This window comes from Mandrillus leucophaeus, unplaced genomic scaffold (genome assembly GCF_000951045.1).
Source record: "Mandrillus leucophaeus isolate KB7577 unplaced genomic scaffold, Mleu.le_1.0 Scaffold622, whole genome shotgun sequence".
NCBI lineage: Eukaryota > Metazoa > Chordata > Mammalia > Primates > Cercopithecidae > Mandrillus > Mandrillus leucophaeus.
Genome location: NW_012106720.1, coordinates 1,230,379 through 1,249,936, shown reverse-complemented (window position 1 = coordinate 1,249,936; position 19,558 = coordinate 1,230,379). Strand labels below are relative to the sequence as shown.

General features: G+C 50.2%; 1 protein-coding gene across 2 annotated transcripts in view; it reads right to left on the bottom strand.

The window, feature by feature from the left end:
- ST5 (suppression of tumorigenicity 5) overlaps positions 1-19,558 on the bottom strand; it is a 117,851-nt gene that overhangs the window by 24,678 nt on the left and 73,615 nt on the right. For both annotated transcript variants that reach the window (XM_012000242.1, XM_012000241.1), the window contains exons 3-4: positions 11,809-13,068; positions 7,928-8,064 (exon numbers count right to left, since the gene is read on the bottom strand). In XM_012000242.1, the coding sequence (XP_011855632.1) occupies positions 7,928-8,064; positions 11,809-13,068 (1,397 nt within the window). The remainder of the gene's footprint in view (positions 1-7,927; positions 8,065-11,808; positions 13,069-19,558) is intronic.

Here is a 19,558-nt window from a genome sequence, read left to right as displayed (position 1 = left end):
CAAGACTGGCTCAGCCACCCCTGCCTGTGCCCAGCCAGAGGACAAAGCCAGCACCAAGAGTCTTTCCTTGGCTCCTTTCCCTCTGCTGCAAACACCCCAAAGAACACAGTTCAAGGTAGGAAGGGTTTTCAGGTCACATGGCTGTCCCTTCACCCAAGGCTCAGGGGATCTCCCTGGGGACCTACTTTGGAGGGTGGGCATGGAGGAACTCACAGAACTGTCGAGAGCAGAGCTTCACCAGGCCCCCCTTCTCACCTACAGTGCCATTCAACAAGTCTCTTAGGGCAGGGTTTTGTGTTGTTCACTGAGGCAACCTTGGAACGGAACAGTGATTAGCAAGGAGGAAGTGTTCGGTAATGATCTGTTCAATGACTCTCCTACTGTAGTGTGTCTATTCCCTCTACCGCTGATCTCAGCAAAAAGAGAACCATCAACACTCCCCTTTTGGAATAAACTCTCCTGCTGTGACACAGGGGAGGTATGAAAGGCTTGGAAGGAGTCTGGGCCAAAGGATGGGGGTGAGGGGAGTTCTTGCTTCTCAGGACTAGTTCTAAAATCTCTGGCAGCGGGCACTGTATTGGCATTACCAGAAAATCTCAGAGAAGTCCAAAACACAATTCCTGCCCTTCAAGATGTTGAGTGGCACTCCTTTCCACAAGCTGTATCTCCTGCCCCGACCCCTACAACATACACCTTTTCTAAAATACAGTAACAACATGGGCCAGGTCAGTCCTAGCTTGATCCTGGTGGCAGAATCCATGGGGTGAACAGGTCCCTGGGGAACTCAGAACACAGCCCTCTCTGTACTCCTTTCCCCATCTTCCTGCTGCAGAGCAGGACTCACTCCAGCACCTCTGCTCAGCAGCAGGATTGAGCCTGGGTGACCACCGAGTCCCACACTTGTCCTACAGATGTCTGAATGTGCCTTACGCACAGAGGAACTCAGACCCCACTCCTCAGGAAGCAGGCAGAAGGAGGAGCTGGAGGACGAGAAACAAAGGCTGCCGAGAGTGAAGCTTTCCTAGAGAGGGCACAGGAGAAGAGCCAACCCCTATATGCTTGCAGATCCGTCCATTCCAAAGTGGAGCTCCCTCCACATTGAGGCATCAACTTAGGCAGAATCACAACGAATTTAGGAAATGCTCTTTCAGAGTCAGGGGGCAGGTGTGAAGAAGGGATTTCAGTGACAGCTAAATAGACTGCAGTAGGAATAATATAAATCTCTGTAAACTTATGAGTCAAAGATGGGTCACTGGGATTTGGGAATGGATTAAGTGATTCCCAACTCCAAGCAGAGTCCCCAGCAATGGAGCAGACCTTTTCCTGTAACACAGTCATGCTATTAAAATGACTTGTCTCCATTCCAGAGCCCTGACTAAGCGGAGTTGGCCCAGCAGCCCTGTCGCAAGAAGCCAAATAGCAAACCTGGCACCTCCTGCATGTTTTCTCCAGCCTACCCCACCGTGGGGCACTTAGGGAGGCGTTGGGGATGGATTCTCTACTTCTTGGTCCTTCCGCAACATATGTCCTGCAGGAGTGAGGAGGGGGTGGGGGGACTAAGCAGGGAGAATGCCAGGACACAGTCTTCCTGATCCCCTAAAACAGGACCAGAGCATCACTGTCCACATCAGGGCAGGGAGAACATTGATGCCAAGCTCATCAAATCCTTGGGCTGCATGATCAGCCAGGATCTTTATTATCATCCCCAACCTATAGGAAGCGTTGTCCCAATCCCAGGGGTTTCTCCAAGCCACTGACATTTGGGGTTGAGTAATTCTTGTTATGGTAGACTGTCCTGTCCATTTTTAGGATGTTTAGTGGCAACCTTGGCTTCTATCCACCAGGAGACATTAGCATCTCCTTAGCTATAACAGCCCAAAATGTCTCCAGACACTGCCAGATGCTCTCTGGGGAGGACAGAGGGAAGAAAGGAGGGAGAGAGAGGGAGGGAGGCAGGAAGGGAGGGAGGGAAGAGTGAAGCTGTCCCCCCACTGAGAACCACTGCTTTAGATAGAGCTTTCTAAACTTCCAATGGCTTCTGAGTGTGTGACATGAGTCCCAAGACTAGCCCTCTTTTTTTCCATCCTTTCTTCCTTCACCTCACTCCCTCCTTCCTTCCTTCTTTTCACTACAGTAAGAGCTTTGAATATTGATACAAAATTCAAAGCTCCAAGAAAAAGGTGTAGGATACTGAGGCCCAGGGAAGTAATAGATGTACAAGGCTGGTACACATCACGGACAACCCAGGGGAAAAAAGCCAGCAACAGCAGGTTCTCAAGATAGGTCCTGTCTCTGGAAACTCGATTTCAGGAAGACCTGCTCCTGCCCAGCCCCTTGTGCCAGCCTCTCTTCTCCAGCAATGTTTAACATCCTCTCTGATATAACAAAGCCACGAATCAGTTCTCCAGCAAACAGACGGCTGGCCCCAGCCCACACGCTGCCTCCCCAGCCTCAGCTTGGTCCCTTCACCACCCTAACTCATCTGCCACTCCCAGCTTCCTGGACCATTCCTGACTGCCCTGGAGGAGCTGTCTCAAATAGATTGTCCCAGTCATCTCTCTAGGTGGACAGAGGGCCAGGGGATGGAGACGCACAGAGACAAGTGGACCCTGAGTCCTGGACCACTAAACTGAACCAGCTGAGAGCAAATAAATATCAAAGTAATGGCTCAGAGCTGGAGGAGATGGTGGGCTGGGAAATGGTGTGCAGAACGTCCTACAGAGGACAGAGCTAAAGGAGCTAGGGCTGAATGGGAGATTCAGCAGGGGCATGAATGGGAGACAGGGAGCCCGGCAGATTGCAAATTTCTACCTGCATTCCTGCCCATACAGCTTTCTTGGGACAGTCCACACAATCCTTGGAGGGGGATGAAGAGGTGGACCCTCTTCCCTGAAGGCCTGGCCCTCAGCAGCCCCAGCTCATCAAGCCCAGCTGGAACAGCAGGGGTCTCAACCTTTCCCAGCTTGGATGACGAAATAAGGGACAAAGGCATCACCAAGAATTTCTGCTTTGCACTCTTCTAAAAGGGGTTTGTCAGAGCCCAAAAGTGTCACACTAATCCTCTTAAAGGAAGAATCCAGCCCCTCTGGGCCCTGCTCCCACTCCTCCCCACAACTCTTCACTCCTCCCCATAACTCCTTTGGTCTTAACCACACATACAGCACTCCCCCACCCCAACCTAACTGGTAAAACCAGTTAGGAAAGGGGTGTGTGTATGCGCATAGGCACTGAGAATTTCTCCAAACACAGTCCTAAGCTTCCTGGACCACACCCATCACTAGGGTCCTGGGTCTGCAGCTTCCCTCCCCAACCTCCTCTGGTTCCAACCAGCTGTTTCTCCTGGTTCTCAGCCTTTTTCCCTCTCTCACACAGGACAGAAAGGGCCAGGCTAAGAGCCCAGCTCCCCAGCAACAGATCAGACTGGGGCCTCTAAGGGGCCGGCTGTTGCCCACCCTCCAAGACTTGATACCATTTCTCGACAGCCCCGGCACCTTCCCTGGGCTGCACCTCTTGGCTGTTTTGTTTCCCACTGCAACCTCCAACCCAGTGGGTGTCCTCTGCTCCTTACTGTTTCCCAGCCTGGGGGCAAATAAGGGAAGCAACCAGAGACAGTGGAGGCTCAAAAGGCTTTTGCAGTCCAGGCTGACTGGCCTGGTCCCCAGCTTACATCCCACTGAAGTTCTTGGAAACACTCCCTCAGCCCAGGCTAGCTGATGGGAGTGGGAATCTGCAGGAATGCAGCTCAGGCGCCGAGGCCACTCCACATAACTCCTTAACAAGCTGCTTCCTTGGGTGCATTTTAAGTGTCAGGCTCAGAATGCAAACAAGGCCTTGTAGAATAGCAGCATCTTCCAGGGGCAGATGTCAGATGGGACAGGCGAGAAATAGCAGCCCCAGGAAGCAGCAAGGCAGTAACTTTCTTTCCGAACTCCTTTTCTGCAAGTTAGCAGGGTAAACCTCGGTATTTTGGGAGTACCCCACCCCAGCTCCTCAGGAATCATGCCTAGCGTAGGCAGGAGGCCAGCAAACCCCCCACAACCCCCATTAGAGTCCACTGCTCACAGAGAGACACGTTTGTCTTGGGGCCAACTGGCCCTCCACCTCTGACAGACAGGACTCCAGTCCAATCACCAGGACCCAAGATGGAGATGAGCACTAGGCTCTCTGCCTCCCAACAGCTCCATCCCTGCATGCCTGCAGGAGCCTGATCCAGCAGGGTCAGAGTCATCCTTCACCCCACAGAGCACAGGCTGGGCCCAGACCAGACAGATGGCTCCCAGGAAGTCCAAGCCACTGATCAGTCCGGGGCAAGATGGGAAACTGCCATTCTGAGTTCAGCAATAAGACACCCCCTGAAGCCTTGTGGGGAGCTCCAAACTCTCGGGCCTGTCCCCAGGGAATGAAAAAGAAACCCACCAGAATCTAACAGAAAGGAACTATTTTCCTCTGTATTTCCCTCTGGCCTCCCTAGTCAGGTCCCAGAAATTCAGATTGGGCTGCTGTGGGGACATAAAAAAGGAAAACATGCACAGGGCACTGTCCTAACTGCAGACTCCGGAAACCACCCCCACCACCCCACGAGGCCAAAGCAAAACCTAAACATCCGGTGTAGTGTATTCCCAAACTGGTGCTTGGGTCGCTCCCCTCCCTTTCTCCCGCATCCTCTCCCTCTCTTCTTTCCTTGTCCTTTAGGTGTTCCAAAGATCCAGAAGCCAGGTGAGCAGCTACCTCTACCTTTTGCCCACACAGCGCTGACCCCTAGCTGTACTAAGCCACCCAAGAAACAGCCAAGCTGCTCCCATATTTTTTTAACTCCTCATGCAACACCCAGAGTGGAAGAGAGTCCTCCCTAATGAGTGGGGAGGCCACTCTGTTGCCCCACCCACTCCCTACCTCCTGTTGCAGGGTACATTCTCATTCACTCTAGTTTGGCAGAAACTGTACTGTGTCAGTTTGCTGCCCAGGACACTGGGAGCACCCAGTGTGGTTGCTGCTGTGAGCAGAGAGGACTGTGGTTTTCTGATGTCCCTTGACTATGCTGGGTGCTGGCAAGCCTGTGGTCCTCCCATTCTCTATTCTCTGAGAAGGATTTCCTGTGGGATATGTTCTTGGATCATCTGAATTGAAACAATTTGAGAAAGGGACAGCTTCAACCATTTCTCTCTGTCCAAATTTCCACCATCCAGGGCTCTGTTCAGGATTTTTTGGGGCAATGTTTGGGGGGCAGAATCTTGGAAGAACTCAGCTGGCCAACAGAGCTGTTCCCCAGGCCTTCTCAGGTCAGGTTTGAGAGAAGGGAAAGAGGAGGGCAAGTGTGTCTAGGCCTCTGCCTACTCACTCATTCGGGAGGACTTTCTTCCACTCCAGGATGTTGGTATTGCACAAGGAGGTGAGAAATACAGGAGCAGCACTGGCTGCCTCTTGGGTGGCTGAGTAGAACTGGGGTATGGGCTGGAGTTGGGGCATCTTCCTTAACTGCCCACCTGGCTTCTGGATCTTTGGTTCTGATGCCCCTAGCTCTTGACCTCTGCTCTGGGTCGCCTGTGGGTACAAAGCTGTCTTTTCCCCAGGGATAAGGGAAAGGGCCTCCCTCCCCAAACTCTTTTGCTGTTCTAGGGACCTCACTCCTACAGTCTTCCAGCTGTGACCCAGTTTTGCGTGACTACATACTATACACTCTGTTCCTGGGAAAGCAGTGTCCCTGCGGGTCCCGGCATGGCTGCTGTCTCCCCAGAAACGCTGGCCCAGCAAGTGGCGAGGAAACAGCTATGAAACCGATGGCTCAGATCAAATGAGGGAACAGATGGCCCTCTCTTCATAAGACTCCAGGCTTCTGAGCCAGCCGGGCGCGGTGGCTCACACCTGTAATCCCAGCACTTTGGGAGCCCGAGGCGGGTGGATCACGAGGTCAGGAGATCGAGACCATCCTGGCTAACACGGTGAAACCTCGTCTCTACTAAAAAATACGAAAAACTAGCCGGGCGAGGTGGCGGGCACCTGTAGTCCCAGCTGCTGGGGAGGCTGAGGTAAGAGAATGGCGTGAACCCAGGAGGCGGAGCTTGCAGTGAGCTGAGATTGCACCACTGCACTCCAGCCTAGGCGACAGAGTAAGACTTCATCTCAAAAAAAAAAAAAAAGATTCCAGGCTTCTGAGAATCTGGAGGGTTCTCTCTACCCCGGGCCACTTCTCTCTCTCATGTATTAACTAACAGCACATTCTTCAGATTCAGGGCCTAAGACAGAGGCAAGACAGGGGCCCAGAGAGGGAGCCGGCAGGTAACACAGCCTCTCTCCTCCCCACTAACCAACACTGACCCCACACTTCACCTGAGCAGAATCAAAGCCCCTTACTGAAGAGGATGCTAACAGAATTGAAATGAACGCCAAACAAAAAAAAACAAAACAAATGCAACCCAGGCTAGAGCATCTATCTTTCGTCTGATCCGTGAACACAAGTTTGCCAATACCATGTCTTCCCACCTGTTGGAAGACAAATCTCAATGCAGTCTTGCATTTCTGCCCTTCTTCTGAACAAGAAGAACTGACCGTTCCAGACTGTATTTTAAAGGGTATTTATACAGCAAACAGCCTTGGAAGACAGAGATAGTATCTCCCTTCAGGGCAGAGGCAGATTTGTTTCCTGACCAGAATGATAAAGGTAATGTTTTCTCCAAGGACCAAGGTTAGGCAGGTTTGCCAGCAGTCTCTGAAAAGACTGGGGTTTCCTACGCTTGGGCTCCCCAGCTGGGACATGGACCTGCAGTGTCTGCAGCTTCCACCTGGGCCTTCTCCACACCGCCCCATGGGACTTACGCACAAGGGGAAACCCCTGTGAACACGAAGCTCATGCTGCCTGCTATGCCATGAGTAATAAAGTCCTTTGTGACCCAGGGGTCTCATGTCTTCTGCCAGCACCCATGAAACTAGGGCAATGAAACTTCTTAGCTTGTACAACAGACTGAATGTTTGTGTTCCCCAAAATTCCTATGTTGAAACCTAATCCCCAATGTGCTGGCATTTGTAGGTGAGGCCTCTGGGAGGTGATCAGGTCACGTGTGCAGGGCCTTCACCAATTAGGGCCCTTTTAAAAGAGACCCCAGAGAACTCCCTCTGCCCCTTCCACCACATAAGAACACAGAAAGAAGATGGCCATCTCTGACCAGGTAGCAGGCCTGCACCAGACACTCAGTCTTATTTAATTCTAACAACAACCTTATGAAGTATTATTACTTTTTTTTTTTTTTTTTGAGACGGAGTTTCGCTCATGTTGCCCAGGCTGGAGTGCAATGGTGTGATCTCAGCTCCCTGCAACCTCCGTCTCCTGGGTTCAAGCAATTCTCCTGCCTTAGCCTCCCTAGTAGCTGGGATTACAGGCGCCCGCCACTATGCTCAGCTAATTTTTTGTATTTTTAGTGGAGACAGAGGCTGGTCTCAAACTCCCGACCTTAGGTGATCCACCAACCTCAGCCTCCAAAGTGCTGGGATTACAGGCATGAGCCACCATGCCCGGCTCAAAATGTTATTACTATTACTGTTGTTGTTAATATAGTCACATCATCATTTTATAAGAGAAAAACAGAGTCTTCACAAAAGTTAAGTGATTTGCCTTAAGGACACACAGCTAAGGAAGAGAGTCTGCTGGACTTCAAAGCCTTCCAAAAATAAAGGAAAGGAATAATGTCGTTTTCTCCTTCTCGTGTCCCCAAAGGTCCTTTGGATTTCAGTTCATTCAAGAGCCAGGCTTTTAATCACAAAGCTGCTCTGTCTTTGCTAAGGTGCTTCGCCCAATGTCCCATTTCCAGGAGGAGTTCCAGAAGGTGGGACCATGCCTGCCCACAGTGAAGGAAGTCAATCTAGGTGTTTCCTCCTGTTCCTGTTCTTCTGTAGCCCCTGAGATGACCCAGCCACCACCTCTGCCATTGCTTACCCACAATATCTTCATAGGCATTTTCTTCTAAAGTGCTTTTGGATCCAAACTTGGGTTGGTTCTCAGTACCATTCTCAGTGGGAGAAGAGGGGTACAGGGACTGGAGACTGGATGCATCCTCAAACTCAAAGGATTTTCTGTGGATAACAAGAGCAAGAGTCATTCCTGCTGAATCAGATCTCTGCTGCCTTGCTGGGGAATGTCCGTGGCAACAGCAAAGACCATAGGCCCTCCTCATAAAGCCAGCTTCTGAAAGAACATCAAGGTAGGTCCAAACTTACCATCCAAATTAAGAGACAGATGGTCTGAAAGGCCCCAGCCTGGGTGCCTGCAATGTGCCTTTCCCGAATAATACTGATATGAGGTAACAACAACTACCCCAGCTTAAAAGTATGCTGTTCCAGGTGCTGCATCAAATGCACCTTTACATGTGTTATCTCATTAATCTTCACAACAGTGCCACCAGTATTGTGACATCTTGTGAAAGAGGAGATGGAAGTGACAGAGGCATGATTCTCCCAGACGATGTCTCACTCCAGGGCCTGAGCTGTTAACTATTAATTTTGGCCTCAAGCCCTAGAGAATATCCTCCTTGAGAAGTGTCTGTGATTACACTGGAATCGAGTGCCTGGTCTGCCTCTGGGGTCTCACATCCTCATCTGCATCCTAGCCAGGGACTCCTGCCATTGCACTAAGCAGGTAGGAAGGCTCAACACTGGGAGGGTCCCACTCAGGGCTGTCAGGGGGTTGGAAAAGCAGTCGTTGCTGGGTGGTTTGTTGAAGCAGGAAGGGCTGAGCCCTTAAAACAAATAAGACCACTGCCAAGGTGGAGCTGGGAGGACAATTTGCAGTCAGAAGCTGCTTCCAAGACCAGCTTCCCTTCAGCTAGTAGTTTGCTCCTTTCCATCCCTTGGACAACCTTCCTCTCTACTGTACAATTTCAAGACCACAGCTTGCTGTCTCCTAAGACTCCCTGAGTCTACAGCACTCTCTGCTCCTCTCCTTCATCTGAGAGGTACATCCCTCATCTGAGACCCCAACTGCATCTTCTCCCTCTCCAAGGCAAGTCCCCACAGGCTCCTGGGGAGGGAGAGAAGGCAAGGCACTGACTGGATCCCTCCTCCCACCCATGAACACCTCCTCTTCTTTCGGGCACCATCAGACCTTTCAGCCAATAGAGGCCTTTTTCTCTTGTTTCCTAACAGCTTCTCCTGAGAGTCCTACCGTGCAGGGAAAGGGCTAAAAGTGTCCTGAAGGCTACAGCTTGTTCTTAGCTTGCCTGTCCCTGCCCTGCCCCAAGCACTCAACACAACCGAACACTCTTTATATTGGCATCTCCTCCCTGTGCCTCTATGACACATTCCCTCCTGGCTTTCAACTTTTCTTTTCAACTCCTGGCCACTACTTTTCAGGCTCTTATGAGGGGTTCTCCTTTTCCATTTGCTTTTTAAGTGTCCAGGTCTCTCAGAGTTCTGTCTTAAAAACTCTTTCTCACTCTGCACTTTCTAGGGACCAAATATCCATGGGCCATTGCCATATCTACCATCTCTATCTTGATGACTCCCAAATTTCTGTCTTTGGCCCAGATTCTTAACTAGATAAACATCCAATGGCTGAGCACAGTGGTTTGCAAATGTTGGCCCAGGACCAGAGTTAGTGTGAGAGCAAGTTTTCTTTGGCATATACAGTAGACTCAGCATCGTATACAGGTAGCCCTCAAGTCAGTAAATAAGACACAAATCATGTTCAGTCAAATTATCCTTGAAAATCCCCCAGGAAGGTGTCATACTGAGGACCAACATGCCATCTCTCATTAAAACTAATAGTTTCTCCCCAGGAATTTTTTTTTTGGGAGGGGGGCTGAATGCCAGAAGAAACACTTGGCTTATATTTTACACACACACACACACACACACACACACACACACACACACACACATTTTTTTGAGAGATAAGGTCTTGTGCTGTTGCCCAGGCTAGAGTGCAGTGGTGTGATCATACCCACTGTATCCTCAACCTCCTAGGCTCAAGCTATCCTCCCTCCTCAGCCTCCCAAGTAGCTGGGACTACTGGCACATGCCAACACTCCAGCTAATTTTTAAATTTTTTTGTAGAGATGGGGTCTCATTATGTTGCCCAGGCTGTCTCGAACTCCTGGTCTTAAATGATCCTCCCATTTTAGCCTCCCAAAGTGCTGGGATTACAGGTGTGAGCCACCTCGCCTGGACTGCATTTTTTTTTTAAATAAAAAAGTCTATTAAATGTAAGAATCACACTTGGTATAACAGACACAAACTTACCATCTCCACTCCTCATGGAACATGTTCACCATGTGAAACGGCATCCAGAACAGACTGCACTTCTGGAACTGTTTCTCTTTTTCCAAGAGCACAGATTTAAGTTTGCTAAGTTAATTCTCACACGAAGGGACTCCTTCATATACGGTATATGTGTGTATATATTATACATAAATGCAGTCTGGGGTGGAATATGTGTAAAATCTTCAGGCTGATGAATTCTCCCCCCACTCCCTTTGGTCACTTAGTCAACTGCTTTTGGCTCTTCTAAATTTAGCTCAGCAACTCCCTCTAGGAGGAGCCTCCCTTCTCTCCCCCATCTAACTCAGATGTCCCTTCTCTGGGTCTCTGCGGCCTCCTGCACTGCCATGAGTTACGGCACATATGACATTATCTATAATTTATCTGTGCATCAGACCACGAAGTCCTTGAATGGAAGAACCATGTCCTATTTGCCTCTGCATCCTCTTGACCAGCACACTCTTGGTGCACAGCAGGCTCTAGATGAATGTTTATATAAATGGATGAATAAGGACAAAGCAAACACTCTTGGCAGGCCGTTTAAGAATTAAAGAGCCAGTGAGAATTCTGGGGTGGACTCAAACATGGGATTACCCTTAGCCATGGGCTGTTCCAGCTCGGGGGTCTGAATCTTTGAAATTTCTTCCTTTCTGCACATGGCAGGAAAGTTTATATATAAGATAGGATATGTTAGATGAAGCCTGAAGTGTGGGGACAGACTAAAGAATCCCCAGAAGTGAAACAAACCTGAATACCCATCTGTCGTGGGGTTAGATGAGAAAGGCAGTAGGATGCAGGAGGATGAGTATTCCGAAGGAAGCTCACTCCCAGCCTACCCTGATTCAGAGAATAAGACGCCTGCCAGCTTTCACCAATTCCAACAGCTCCAGCTCCAAGTTACTGGGGAGACAGCCCTTGGTAATCTGGGGTTAGAAATCCTGAGACTGACCAGGAAACCACCGTGAGCCTTGGAACAGGCTCATTCCTGTTTTACTCCTTTTTTCATCAATCTCCCCAATAATCCCCTCTTGATATAGGCCCAGGGTTCGTATATGGCCCGGAGGCCCTCAGGAGAGAGGGAATTGTGTTAAATTTGCCGATACTACCATGTTAATGACAAAATGCAGTATTCAGATAATGCTTCATTCAAAGAAAATAATTTCTAATGCTGGTACTTCAGGTGGTAGGGAGGCTAAGATCCTACTAGTCCGCAAAGGACTGCCTGCTTTACCTACTCCCAACAGAGGACTGAGGAAGCTCCGACAGGGGCGGGACACAGCCCAGCTCTACCCCAAAGGCCAAATCCAGCCAATACCTTCAGTGACCAGCACTCAGGTCCCAAGTATCCTGTAAGCATTCCCACTCATGTCAAGTATCTTGTAAGAGCAGAACAATCTCATTTTTCACTACCACAACTACCACCTAACAATTATTCAGTACTTCAGGGCTTACGAAGCACTACTGATTGTGACCCACCCTACAATCTGTGCTTGCACTGTCCATTTAAAATTTAAAAGCAAGCCACCGTATTCAGCTACAACACATCGGAGGCGCATGCATTACCTGCTCTGGGACTTGCGGTGACCACGAATGTCCTTCTTGGGTCTCCGGGTGACAGGCGGGGCTGGGGTGGAGGGCAAGGGGGGTGGAGCAGCAGGTGTGGGTGAAGGAGGTAGACCATTGCTGGGCTTACTCTTGGGGTTCTTGTCAGCCTCGTATTCAAAGGTGCGCTTGGGTTTGGGGACAGGGTTCACAGCGGGATCAGGGGAACTCTTTGATGGCAGCCGCTGGGAGCTAGGGCTATTTCCAGGGGTCCCGGGTTTAGTGGAACCACTGCCTTCCCTCTCTGGGGGTGGGCCCGCCTCCCCGCCAACTCCAGCCACTCCGACTGCCCGGCTGCCAGCGCTCACACTCGCGCCCCCTGCCGGCTCCTCCAAGACGCCCAAGGTTCCAGTCTTCCTTTTCCCCCGGTCCACGCTGTAGCAGCTGCTGGGGAGCTGGGGGAGCCCCCGGCCTGGCTGCTCCTTCAGGGCCTGTTCAATTTTCTGGATCCGGCTCAGCACTGCTGAGCTCTCCTTCCTGCTGCCATGCCCCCTGAGGAAGGCGCTGGGCTCACTCCGGCCCAGCCGTTTCTCCAGCCGGTAGAAAGAGTCCCGGACAGGGAGTGCCTCTCCCTCCTCCTCAGTCTCTGGGTAGGAACACTCGGAGAAGGTCCTGCTCATCCTCCGGAGGCCCTTGAAATCAAAGGTCTTTTCTGAGCTGCAGGGGGACGGCACCACGCTGGGACAGCCCAGGCTAGGGCAGTCCTCACTGGCCGCCCACTCGCCCCCAGAGCCCTCCCGCTTCTCTCCACACATGCTCATCCTGGGCGACGCCTCTCGGCGACCTTCCCATGCTGAGATCTTCTCCCGGATGCCCAGGCTGTGGGCGCGGGTACCGGTACGGGTCAGCAAGACGCCCCGGGGGCCAGCCGCTGGCCCCGGGAATGGTGTGCTCTGGGCAAGGGGGAGGCAGGCAGCTACCCCTGCTACATCCTGGGCTGCGCCTTGGACATTCTCCTTCTGGGCTTCTCTCTTGCACGCCGAAGGGCTTCTGTCCAAATAACCGAAGCTGGCGGTCTTGAGGGGACAGGTGGGTGGGGAAGTATCTGGGGAGGGATCTTGAGGATTCTGGGGTGAAGGAGCTGGGGGGTGCCGGTCCTTGAGGAGCACCCGGGAGCTGGAGTGGCTGGGGTACCTGCAAGCTGAGGTTTCACTATCACTGAGTGGGTAGATGGGACTCCTTGGTGGGGAAAGAACTGGAGGTGGAGAGACTGACTGAGACCTGGGGGCAAAACAAAACAAAGGAAAAGAAAAAATGGCAGTGAGTGGCTGACCAACCAGGGGCATCCTGTTTCATTCCTACAGAACTCAGCATCTTTTTCCTGGAGGACTCTCAAAGAGTATTCTATTCAAGTAATGTACCTTGAAGGTTGTCTTCAAGGAGAGCAATAGCTCCTTAATCACAGCAGGCCAAACTCAACAGGCCTCTCTGCCCAAACCATCCCCAAGCACCCTGAGTAATGTCTGAAACACCTGTTCTGTGCCAAGCGAGAGTATCCCAAGAGTCTACATCTACCAACAGGAGGACAGAAAACCCAGTGGTGTGCTGCGACATGCTTAACAATCAGTTCTCAGAAGGTGTGGTGGCTCACACCTGTAATCCCAGCACTTACGGAGGCAGAGGCAAGAACATCACTTGAGCTCAGCAGTTCAAGACCAGCCTGGGCAACATAGTGAGACTCTGTGTATGGCAAAAAGAGGGGAAAAGGGACCAAAAAACCCAAAACCAAACAAGTTTGAACAACCGGCTGTCTGGGGTCAACAGCAGATTGGTAGCACTTGCCAATGTTGGTAGTATAAATATTCCAACTCTGGCTGAGTTACCAATGTGACGTCATTGCCTGTGGAGTTGAGAAGAGATGCCACTGATCAGCTCTTGTGAACTGGTGCAAGATGGTTCTCCAACACCACTCCCTTAACAAGCCTCTGTCTCCCCTGGGACTTCTGCTACTAGACATACGTCTCGCTCCTTCATGTTGGGTTCTGACAAGAATTAGAATCCCTGAGGGCCTCAGAAAGGTCAGAAGGGCCCCTCAGGAAAGAGTCTTTTCCACTCTGTCAATGAGGAAGCCAATGGGGTGGGGAGACCAACTCCTTAAGCAGCTCCACCCTCCAGCAGTGGCATCACATCCAATAAGCATCCACCATGTCCCAGCTCCAAATCTACATGCAGATCTTGGCAAATACCAGGAACAGTTCTGAATAAATGTTTTTACATACGTTAACTCATTTAATCTTCCTGAAAATTCTATGAGGTTATTATGTTTATTGTCTTCATTTTACAAATAAAAAACACTAAGGCACAGAAAGATTTAATATCTCATCCGAGGTCACTCAGCTGGTAAGTGAAACCAGGACATGAACTTCCACTACACTGGGCTGCCTCTCTGAAGAAGCAGCAGTGCCTCTGCCACTTTCTGAACCGCCAGGGCCCTGAGGCAGCTCTACAGAAATCCCCACAGCACTTGGCACACCCCTGCCACAGCACTTGTAAGTATCAAGGGACTTCTTGGTCTTCCCTACTAGACCATGGTTTCTTCCAGGCCCAGGGACAAACAGTGTTTGGAAGGTGCTCAGTGAACGATGAACAGCAAAAGGAAGGGAAAGGTGAGCTTATTGAAGAGAACCATGAGCATACTTCCTCTTGGGCACACTTTGCTACTTGTCTACTAGTGTAACCACTGTCAACTTTCAGAATTCTTTACAAACAGTTTCAGTTCAAAAACAGCAGGATTTGCCAACACTGCACAGTACAAGGCCTACCTGACCCTAAGGCCGTGGCCCTCAGCTCTGGGCTGCCTAACCTCTTAGGCTCCGGAATGCCATGCCATCCACAGGAAGGCAGCCAGCTGCCCCTGAGCCAGGCTGCTGTCACTGCTTGCTCACACACAGAAAACTGGAGCTTGGGTGAGTCAGGGATTGGCTGACAATTCCCTGCTGGGTCACAGGCCTCTGGCTGCCCCCTATCAACAGGAAACCTCAACATGCTTAAGTTGTTTTTCAAAGGGCAAGTCAAACAAGAGCCATCCCATGTGTATATGGGCACAGATGAGAGAAATGCAGTGTCCAGCCAAGCCGATGACCAAAGAGGCTCTGCTCAGTGAGGAGGTGTGAACAGAGTAAGCCCCGGCACTCCCTGGGGTAGGGAGCGGCAGGGCAAGGCGCCAGGCTTGAGGCGGGGGGAGATCCCAACTTCCTCACAACTGATGGAGGCCTCATGTCTCTCTTATTTTATAGAACCATAAATACAAAAAGGCCATCAGTCTAGCCCCTAAGTGAATGAGTGCTTGTGCTACACAAAGGATTCTGTTTTAGTTCTCAACTGAAGATGCATTTGACAGAGGACAATTTCATTTGTTTCTTCATTCAACAAATACTGTGCTAGGCCTGTTCTAGGAGCTAGATATAAGAATAAACAAAACAGACATAAATTCATGTCCTCATGAAGCTTATATTCTACTGGGAGATGGCAGGCACCTAATGAGACTCACAATCTCTTGGGAAGCCTTTTTAAACTATACCTGCCTCACCTGCTCAGGCACTTTGATATATGGTTCCCTAGGGCTGTGTCTTCCCAGCTGCCCAGGAGAGAATTCACCAGTCCATGGAACCACTGTTACTTATGGTAGTGTGGGGCATGGCTCCTTGGGATAGGAAAATGATTCAGGGCCTCTGGTCCATCTGATCCCAGCATGCTTTCAGAAAGAATGATTCTATAACTTCCCTTAGTGGTTCCAGCACAAATAAATCTACACAGGTTAAGAACTTTCTCTCAATGCCTACCCCACTTGAACTGAGGTTTCATTTCTCTCCTCTCATGCAGCATAAAGTAGAGAGTAAACTGTCCCTTTCCTCTGCAGGTCCTGTCTTTGGTGTCACTGCTGACCTGGGGCCCATAGCTTCACGTGCTACCCTTGCCCTGGCCTCCCAACAGGCCAGGCCCAGTGCACTGCACCACAGAGGAGCTGCCCGTGCTGACATGGAGCCCAGGAGCCCCAGGTTCATCACAGAGAAGGCACCAGTCACTCACTCCAAGGTCTGGTAAACAATAAAGATAAGGCCCTGCCCTCCTGGGTGTGACATTCTCACTTGAGGGTAGAATTCTCTGTTATCTGTCCGCATGTTCCTGATTCTACTTCTTATTAGCAATGGACTCACACTCTGAACATCCAGTTTCATTTCTTCAAAACCGTTCCACATTTTACATCACAGGGTTGTCATATTGAGCCAATGAGACCACGGATGTGAAATGCTCTTATCATTAGTACTATTTTTTTTTTTTTTTTTTTTTAATCAGGTTACGGCTAGCCAGTCGGTCTCAACAGAGGGTAAGAACATCACAGCCTTGGTGTTCAAGATTCAGTGTAGCCACTTATAAGCTTCATGACTTTGAGCAAGTAATATTCTCTCCCTAAGCTTCAGTTTCCTTAACTATAAAAAATGGGTGTTGGAAGATCACATATCTTGGCTGGGTGCAGTGGCTCACGCCTGTAATCCTGGCATTTTGGGAGGCTGAGACAGGTGAATCACCTGAGGTCAGGAATTCAAGACTAGCCTGGCCAACATGGCGAAACCCCGTCTCTACTAAAAGTAATAAAAATTAGCTGGGTGTGGTGGCAAGCACTTGTAATCCCAGTGACTCGGGAGGCTAAGGCAGGAGAATTGCTTGAACCCAGGAGGCGGAGGTTGCAGTGAGCCGAGATCATGCCATTGCACTCCAGCCTGGGCAACAAGAGTGAAACTCTGTCTCAAAAAAAAAAAAAAAATCGCATATCTCAGAGAATCCCTGTGAGAAATAGAGATAGTACCTGTCAAACGTTGAGCTTGGAGCCTAACACAGTGTTCCAACTTAGCTTGATAATTACTAATATTCATATGGGGCTGACTCTTCAGAGTAATCACCTGGGAAACTTGGTCAGTTTGCCACTGTCCATGGATTCTGAACATTGTCGGGGCGGGGGGAGGTGGGCGGGGAGTAAATCAAATATGGCCATGAATTCTTGGCAGCTCAAGCTATGGAAAGGTGAAGTCTATTTCTCTGCCCCTCGAATCTGGGTTGATCTTGGTGATGTGCTTTGAGTATAATACAATGTGGCGGTGGAAACTAAAAGTTGTCCAAATTCTAAACTTGAGGCATCAAGAGGCCTTGTAGTTTCTCCCTTTACCCACCTGGAATGCTGCCCTGCCACCATCACATAAGGAAGCCAGTCTAGTCTTTTAGAGGACAAGAGGTCCCATGGAATGTAACCGAGGCACCTCTGTCAATAGCCAGCCTACAACTGTCTGACTCATGAGTGAGGCCACCTTGGACCCAGACCCAGCCGGACACAGCTACATGAGTGCGCCCAGGGGAAACCAGCAGAGGAACCACTGGAAAACCCACAGAAATGTGAGAAACAATCAACTGTGTTAAGCCACTAAGTTTTGGGGTGATTTGCTCCACGGCAGTAGTAAAAAGATGCAGGTGGGAAAGGCCACGCCTGCGTGTCATTGGCCCATCCCATCCCAGTGCAGAGCCACTGCCCTGGCCTTCCTCCCCCACTTCCCCACAGGCCAGCTTAGCTTCCATGGTGTCTGGATTGGATCTCTCTCTCACTACTACAGGCTCTGATGCTCTTATGGGGGCATTCCCTGGAAGTGGAGCTAGTTCAGCCACCCTAAGAATCAGCTTCCATCAGTCTTTGCTCCCAGGCTGAAGGAGGATCAGGAGAGTCTGTCACCTAGAGAGGGAACACTAGGGAGGCTTCAGGAGGGACACAATGGGGCCAGGTGTCAGGATGTCTGGATCCTCGTAACAAAGAGTTGCACAGCAGGTGGCATCCCCTGGCATGGATGGGGGAGAGTGCTCATTCCTGGGCTTCAGTTCCACTCTGTCTAGTTGTTTCCTAGTTCCTCAAACTGAGACTGGGAGGGAAAGTAAGATCGTTCTCCCCTGTTGCACAAGAGGAGACCACGGCCATGAGAAGAGCAGGGCCTGGATCCAGGCTGCCTTCAGACACCACCACGGGAGCCAAGCCACTGAGAGTCTCTAGCTTCACTTCTTCCTGGTTCCTAGGCCAGCTCCTTGCTAGCCTTCTCTGCATCTGAACAAAGGAAGCCACCTATCACCCAGACCACAGTGTGTAACCCCAGCAGGCCAGAGATACATTTTGGCTCTCTATCCATTCAACCAGATACATTGAGTGCCAAGTCTATTCCAGGCACTGTTTTAGGCTAAGGTGGGAGGACTGCTTGAGCCTGGGAGGTCAAGGCTGCAGCGAGCCATGATCGCACCACTGCACTCCAGCCTGGGCAACAGAGAGAGACCCTGTCTCAAAGGAGGAAAAAAAAAAAGGATCAGCAGAGACTAAAAACAGACAAAGTCTCTTTTTCTATAGGTTACATTCTGGTGGAGGCACATGAAGTTGCCTTATTTGTTTAGAGTGAGTAGACAACAAATCAACTCTGTGAGATGGTTTGGGGGCCAATAAAGAAGAATAAAGAAGGGGAAAGGGATCAGAGATGAGCAGTGGGGATGAGTTGCTGTTTTACGTAGGGAGGTCAGGGAAGCCTCTCTTGCCAGGGGACACATGAACACAACCCGAAGGAAGTGAGTAATATGTCTATCCAGGTGAGGAATGTTCCAGACAGAAAGTGCAGTAGGGCAAAGATAATCACATGCTTACTGTATTCCAGGGGCAACAAGGAGGCCTGTGTGGCCAGAGTGCAGGGAAACAACGAAGTGTGGACTGGAGATGAGCCTGAGAGACACCAGAAGCCACACCATGGAAGGCCCCATGGGCCACTGATAAGACTTGGGCTTACACTCTCAAAGAGAAGGAAGCTCTTTAAGGGGTGTGAGCAGGACAGTGACAAGATCTGACTTTACATCAGAGGATGACAGGCAGGGGTACAGGGTGGCAACAAGGAGACTATTTAGAAGGCCACTGCAGCAATCCAGACAAGCGATTATTATGATGACTTGGATCAGAAGGGTAGTGGTAGAGATGGAGCTACTTTGAGGGCTAGGCCAATGCAATTTGCTGATGGGTTAGATGAGCAGTGAGAGACACAAAAGGGAAGTCCAGGACAGCATCAGGATATTTGGCCTGAGCACTGGTAGAATAGAGTCTGGGTTATAAATTTCAATATAAGAGTCATTAGTGGCATATAGAAATATTTAAAACCATGTGGCCAAATGAGATCCTCTAGAGCATAAGCGTAGCTAGAGAAGTCCAAGTGCTGGTATGTTCCAGTGTTTTGGGGTCTGGACAAGGAAGAAGAACTAGCCAAGGAGACCGACTGAGAACAGCATTTAGTGAGAAAAGAAGAAAATCACGAAGAGTGATGTCCTGAGACGCTCAAGAAACAGGGAGTGATCAACTGAGTCAAACCTGCCAACAACTGAGTAAGAGAAGGGCTGAGAAATTATTTGAAACATGGAGGTCACTGTGACCTGACGAAGAGAGGTTTTGGTAGAGAGGTAGGAAGGGAAGCATGACTGGAAAAATTTAAGAAAAAGGGAGGAGAAGCAGTGGAGACAGAGAGTTCAGACAACTCTTTAAGAGTTTTCCTAAAAAAGGAACAAAGAAATGGGATGGTAGTTGGAGAAGAATATGGCGTAATAGAAGCTTCTCCTCTCCTCTCCTCTCCTCCCCTCCCCTCCCCTCCCCTCCCCTCTCCTCCTTCCTTCCTTCCTTCCTTCCTTCCTTCCTTCCTTCCTTCCTTCCTTC